General features: G+C 41.8%; 1 protein-coding gene across 1 annotated transcript; it reads right to left on the bottom strand.

Moving 5' to 3' along the window:
- Positions 1-289: 289 nt before the first annotated feature.
- Positions 290-3,045, bottom strand: LOC138366083 (uncharacterized). Its single transcript, XM_069326812.1, has 2 exons — positions 2,754-3,045; positions 290-792 (listed from the first exon to the last, which is right to left on the bottom strand). Exons 1-2 carry the CDS (start codon positions 3,043-3,045, stop codon positions 290-292), a joined length of 795 nt encoding a protein of 264 aa, XP_069182913.1.
- Between the last annotated feature and the right edge of the window lie 4,132 nt (positions 3,046-7,177).

Below are 7,177 nucleotides of genomic sequence, written 5' to 3'. Positions count from 1 at the left end.
CGACATATGTGACTCTCACTTTTCTGGAGACAAATTATTTACAACTTTTTTTGGTAGGAATTATCTCATAAGAATCATCGTCATCACAATGTCTTAGGAGCTCCTTTAGCAACAATTAAGAAGATACCTACTTACCATATTCCTGTTATTTCCATCAGGAAATGTTCAATACCAGATAATCAAATATAGACATAAGGATAGCGGTATATTTTATTATGAAGTAAAACCGGGCCAAAGTTTAATATCAACAAATGCGTTGAGATGGCTCTTATGGCTACTGATAAACGCGTTAAGTCCTAGTGGTCACACTCGCTAACACAAGGGTGACTATGCTTGCTAACACAAGGGTGACTATGCTTGCTAACATAAGGGTGACTATGCTTGCTAGCACAACGGTGACTATGGTTGCTAACACATGGGTGATTATGGTTGCTAACACAAGGGTGACTATGGTTGTTACCAGACGGGTGACTATGCATGCTAACACAAGGGTGTCTATGCTTGCTAACACAAGGGTGACTATGCTTGCTAACACAAGGGTGACTATGCATGCTAACACAAGGGTGACTATGCTTGCTAACACAAGGGTGACTATGCTTGCTAACACAAGGGTGACTATGCTTGCTAACACAAGGGTGACTATGCATGCTAACACAAGGGTGACTATGCATGCTAACACAAGGGTGACTATGCTTGCTAACACAAGGGTGACTATGCATGCTAACACAAGGGTGACTATGCTTGCTAACACAAGGGTGACTACGCATGCTAACACAAGGGTGTCTATGATTGCTAACACAAGGGTGACTATGCTTGCTAATATGTTAACACTATGCTTGCCTAGTGTTAGCGAGTACAGGCACACTCACTAACACACAAGGGCCGTTGCGTTTCTCTCAAATTTACCGAATTTGTAATAAAATGTGAAGAAATAACAGGCGCTTTCATGTTTAGACTTCGTGACAGATGATTAAAGGTCCTTAGGAAGGAAAGTTTGTGAGTTTTAGGAGAGCCGAGTATGTAATAAGTCGCTTGTCTCTCCGACCATTGTTTTCCTCAAGAAAGTTTTTGTCTCTGAACATTGGCATCCTGACTATCCCTCCTCCATCTCTCCTACCTTGTTCCTCACTACCTCCTCTTCTTCTTCCTCCTTCCCCTCCTTCTCTCCTGGCTACTTCCCTCCTACCGCCTTCGTTTCCTTTTCCTCTTCCGTCTCTCTTCTTATGTTCAGCTGAACTTTTATTTTTTTTCCAATGATAACTGATTTATCGCATAGTATGTTGTCATCGTCCGGGTACTGTCTGTATCCGCTGTAGTGACCTTGGACCACTGTATCTGCTGTAGTGACCTTGGACCACTGTATCTGCTGTAGTGACCTTGGACCACTGTATCTGCTGTAGTGACCTTGGACCACTGTATCTGCTGTAGTGACCTTGGACCACTGTACACTGTATCTGCTGTAGTGACCTGGACCACTGTATCCGCTGTAGTGACCCTGGACCACTATATCCTGTGTTGTGACCCTGGACCACTCTATCCACTGTAGTGACCCTGGACCCCTGTATCCGCTGTAGTGACCCGGGAGGGCGACAGTACCCGCAGACGTTGGTCCTTGTGACCCTCACCTTTACGTCGCTACCAACTGGCTATTAATTCAAGGTTCATAAACTCATCTCCTTCAAGGCGCCGCCGCCGTGTTTATTGTTCTGTTCTCAGCACAGGAGTGGAGGGAGTGGGAGTAGAAGGAGTGGAGGGAGTGGAGGGAGTGGGAGTGGAGGGAGTGGGAGTAGAAGGAGTGGAGGGAGTGGAGGGAGTGGGAGTGGAGGGAGTGGAGGGAGTGGGAGTGGAGGGAGTAGAAGGAGTGGAGGGAGTGGAGGGAGTGGGAGTGGAGGGAGTGGAGGGAGTGGGAGTGGAGGAAGTGGAGGGAGTTATGGGAAGGAGTGGAAGTGATTTATTTATTATTCAATTTGATTACATTTATATATGCTTGCCATTGTGGTCAGGTGAGAGTGAATAAGTTGTTTATGTCATCTTCAAGATGTAGTGATCAACCAACCTGTTTTGGGAGACGGGTTTCCGTTATGAAATTGTCAGTAATCTGGTGGCGTTACTTGGAGCGTGGTTGAGAGGGTGAGCTTGAACTCACCCTCTCGCCTTACAGGTGAGAGCGGCCCGGGTTCGAGACCTGGGCAGAGTGCGGTGGTGAGACACTTTCCCTTCAGCGTGCAGCTGGATGTAAATCCAGTGCCTGATCGTGTTCTGAGGAACAACATGGCGCTGATTGACCGTGTTGGCTCCAGTACTTATATTCTTCCTCTTCCACCCCTTCCATTCCCTTTCCCTACCACATCTTTCTCCCCTTCCATACCTCCCCTTTTCTTTCCTCCCAAAAATCTGTATTGTGTATCAATTAGCCGAAATGAAAGCTAACAGTGTTTGCTTTGGAATATGTTCTTTTAAAATATATTCTTTTAAAATATATTATTGGCATTATATGCATGCTATGTGTGTGTATATATATATATATATGTGCTTGTCATGGGTGTATATACGCCTGCTATGAGTGTATATATGCATGAAATGCGTGTATATATGCATGCAATGTGTGTGTGTGTGTGTGTATGCCTGCTATGAATGTATTTATGCCTGCTATGAGTGTATATATATGCCTGCTGTAGGTGTATATATACATGCTATGGATGTATATAATTGTACAACGAAACTCAAATAGACAAACTTTCAATGTGACTCACCTGTCACTTCCACATTCCTTTGATTCTGTGATGCTGTGTTGCATGGTGAAGGTGTAGCACAGTGATGCTGTGTTGCATGGTGAAGGTGTAGCACAGTGATGCTGTGTTGCATGGTGAAGGTGTAGGACAGTGATGCTGCATAATGACGGGCTGTATGATGCTGCGTGGTGAGAGTACATGATGCTCGATAATGAGGCTGCATAAGTGGAGTGTATGATGATGCTATATGATAAAGTTGTATGACGCTGCATGATAATGCTGTATGTTGAGGCCGCAACTGGCAGGCAATCATGATAATTCATTAATTTGGCTATATTATATAGATTAAAACATCGGTTTGGTGAACAGTGACTCATAACTGCATGTCGATAACCAAACATTTGGCCGAAAGGCAGCTCTTCTTAAGAAAGGATAGCTATCGTAAGAGATACATGATCATTAACTTAGTTTTAAACTTAAAAAAATAAAAAGTTTTACAGAAAACTATTACTCTTTTAGTGACCATCCATCCTCAAAAGATTAGTGCATTGTTCAATTAAAATAATGTTTTAACGGATGGGTTTTTACCATCCCTTGCCTGCTGAATAGACTTCGTTAAATCCGATTGTTGCTATGCATTTTTTAGAACTTTTTGAAGAACAATCACCTGCTGAACATCTTACAGATTAATTGTTTGGATGATTAAGGTCTGAGTTTCGTGATTCGTTTGAGAGTTCTCTGTGACACGCTTAGCATTTCCACAATAAATGTACGCACTCTCTTTTGAGAGGACTGTAAAAAAAAACTCATCCTCCTGTTAGCATAACACTTGGGCTACATTGACTCATAATATCCGTGAGTCGTTCATGAGCGAGAGGTACTCACTGGGCCCATTTGGGCCCGTCTCTTTCCAGTCTCCTGGAAAAGGTAGCTGTAACAGACTGACACCGTCACTAGAGTTATATACTGTTCCACATTCTCTGCCAGTTCTTCTCGGCTACCTCCTGCCACACTGTACATGACTTTCCTCAAAGGGAAAGGAAACCTTCACATTTTCAGATCGGTTAAAAGGTCTTTTTAGACACGGCCAAAATCCTTCCTCGGTCACATTTAAACCCTTCTAATTCAATTCAATTTCTTTCTTTATTATGCACCCCATACCCATCCCGCGGGCGGTGGTGGAAAGGGTTACAGAGGCACATAATCGGTTCAGGAACTGACCCTTCCTCGAGACCAAAGGTGACTGAGGTGCGAGAACAGCTCTGTATCCCTTTAGTGATTTCCCTGATCCATTCAATTCTGTTTTACTCTACTTTGATACATTCTACTTTATGCTTGGTTGAATTCTGCATTGTTATAGTTTACTTTCATTATACTCTGTTGTATCATTGTCTCATTGTATTCTATTCAGTTCCATTTTACTACCATTGTACTCCCTGTTATATTCTACTCTCTCTATGCTTCCTGTTGTACTGTATTCTCTTGTATTCTTCTCTTTTGTTCTCTCATTTATATTTTATTTTCATTGTTCTCTCTGTTGTCGTCTACTTTGTACTCTCTGTTACATTCTGTTCGGTGCTCCCTATTGCATTTAATTATTTAATGTGCTGCATTCTAATGTGTACTCACTGTGGAATTCTACTCTGTGTTCCGTGTTGTATTCTATTATGTGCTCCCAGTTGCATTCTACTAAGTGTTCCCGGTTGTATTCCCCTCTACTCCCTTTTGTATTCTACTCTGTTCTCTCTACTGTAATCGTCTCACTGTGCTCCTACACGTCGCAGGAACCAACCTCTTGACAGCAATAAGCGAACTCGCTAATAATAGCGAGTGTCTGTTAAATCTTCAAGGGGAAAAGAAAGTGGATATTTGCATAACTAATCACTCATTAACGTGAATCCAGTTGGCTTATTGGCTCCAAAACGGTCGGTAATTTCTTCCTGATGAGAGCTCCATTAAAGTTTCAAAATTAGGTAAAAAATCAGATTTTTCTCAGTCAAGACTGTTTTGTAAATCTCTTTCTATGTCGATGCCATATTTGGAGTGTTTTAATATTGAAAATAATATGATAAGGTATTTTTGTTAGACTTTATATTGAGGTTTATTTTTTGAATTTTTTTCGTCGGCTCCTCCGAGCCGTACAACAGTAGCTAAATAATGTGTAACGTTGAGGTGTTCTTGAATGCGTAAAACAAGTTCGTAACTCTTGAGTCAGAGTTCTTGCTGCGGTTGGGAGAAGATTGATTAACGTTGTTTTGATGTGTTTTCTTGGCCGTTGTTATCGTTATTTCTCTCGCTGTTAATGCTAATTTCGTTACTGTTGTTCCTCTCGCTTCTTCTGCTTACGTTTGGTGAACCTGTTGTTGTGATAGTAATGTGACTCTTCCTGTTGCTGGGGTGGTAATGACACTCCCTGTTATTGTGGTGGTTCTGCTCACCCTCTGAATGGTCGTTGATGTAGATATTATTGTTGCTTAAATCTATGCTTAAATCTATGCTGTTGTTGAAGCGGGAGAATATATCGGCACGCTCGAAAGCTTGTGTACGCTGCTCATATATAAATCAAATGCTCACACTGGCTTTTAGCGCTCAAATCCTTCATCAGTTGATTATTCCTCCGCCTAAATTTTAGAACGTCGGGCAGCAGAACACGATCTGATAAAAAGGTGAAGGTGTTACCACTATTAATGGGCTAGGACGGTAATCTGCGGCCGTGACTTCGATATTTAAGCTTGTGTTTGTCAGTTTAAATATTAACTTGCGAGAAATGGGGTCTAGTCCAAGGTTAAATTATTAGGGAAGCTTATACACACTCACTAAATTAATAGTGACTACATTAAACAATTTTATCAAGCTCAAAAAATTACAACTGCTAGGAAAACGCTTAATAAGCAAGTGTTTAGAAGTTACTTTAATTTTAACTTAAAACTATTAAATGTCCAAGTCACACTGACAGTAAAATGGCATTGACATATATATAAGGATCATGACATGTGATAAAAGGTAAAAAAAAAATTCAGCCAAACTTGAACGTTTCAAATACATGCATCGCATGTATTTGTAACCTGATCTCCCGGATGTAATTTACGTATTAACCGGTGTTATGAGAAGATGAACAAATCCCAAACTCTCTGCTTTATCATTTATGCAGAATATTTTGTCTTTCCTTTGCATGATTCAATATTTAAATGTCTGAGTCTTAACCATGGACCTATAATTTATCGTGCTATAATAAAGGCATAGATCTACTGACTCTATTAATTATATAATGTTTACACGTATTATTATATCCTACTGCAAAGGAAGATCGTTCCTAGACAAAGACATTGATTAATGCTTCCTTGTGTCGTTCGCCAAACAATCATAGATTACACTGAAAATAATGCAGTATTTCGTTCGTATTAACTTCAGAGTTGTTAAAATCCTTACACTTCATCGAGTTCTTTTGAACAGCTCGGAACAGCTTCTGTTGAGTTCAGTAAAAATACTGCGAGTGCAAAAACTTGTAAAGTTCGCGTTGCATAATTAACCAACAGATATTCTTAACTTTACATGTCGGATGCTTCGTATTTTCTTATTGATATCTGTATATGAAATTATTGAGTTGCTTGAGTGTTCAAGATGCTTCGTATTTTCTTATTGATATCTGTATACGAAATTATTGAGATGCTTGAGTGCTCAAGAAGCCGTCGCAAGGTGCTCAGATGCTCAGGGGAAGCGCAAGCCCAAGCATCAATTAATCTTCAGTCTTCAGTGAGGATATGATCACCACCAATTATAATTAAGTGTCTACAAGGGTGAGATACAATGTCGATCTTGAGTCGCACTGATCTCCGCCTCCTGAGGGGGGCATGCCAGAAGCTCTGCTGCGTCTCCGGCACTACACTGGGGATTAATGGGCCTTGGCTGCCTCAGAGGTTGATGAATTGTCCGGACCAGTATAATAGCGGTAGGGGAGTTCTCTCCAGTGTCTGTCTTTGCAGCCTTAGGTCCTTCTCTCTCTCTCTCTCTCTCTCTCTCTCTCTCTCTCTCTCTCTCTCTCTCTCTCTCTCTCTCTCTCTCTCTCTCTCTCTCTCTCTCTCTCTCTCTCTCTCCCTCTCTCTCTCTCTCTCTATCCCTCTCTCTCTCACTCTCTCTCTCTCTATCTCTATCCCTCTCTCTATCCCTCTCTCCCTCTCCCTCTCCCTCTCTCTCTCTCTCTCTCTCTCTCTCTCTCTCTCTCTCTCTCTCTCTCTCTCTCTCTCTCTCTCTCTCTCTCTCTCTCTCTCTCTCTCTCTCTCTCTCTCTCTCTATCCCTCTCCCTCTCTCTCTCTCTCTCTCTCTCTCTCTCTATCCCTCTCTCTATCTCTATCCCTCCCCCTCTCTCCCTTTCACCTCACTTAGTGATCACCCTTGGCCTTCACGTGACCTGGTATTTGCAGAAACCATCAGAATTCTGACTTATT

The sequence above is a fragment of the Procambarus clarkii genome, chromosome 18 (genome assembly GCF_040958095.1).
Source record: "Procambarus clarkii isolate CNS0578487 chromosome 18, FALCON_Pclarkii_2.0, whole genome shotgun sequence".
NCBI classification, from domain to species: domain Eukaryota; kingdom Metazoa; phylum Arthropoda; class Malacostraca; order Decapoda; family Cambaridae; genus Procambarus; species Procambarus clarkii.
The sequence above is the reverse complement of the archived record's forward strand: the minus strand, read 5'-3'. Positions and strand labels throughout refer to the sequence as shown.

Coding starts and splice junctions, on each gene's coding strand:
- LOC138366083 (XM_069326812.1), bottom strand. CDS start 3,045: ATGATTGCCTGCCAGTTGCGGCCTCAACATACAGCATTATCATGCAGC. Junction 793..2,753: donor AAGGAATGTGGAAGTGACAG/GTGAGTCACATT, acceptor CCCTTGTGTTAG/CAATCATAGACACCCTTGTG.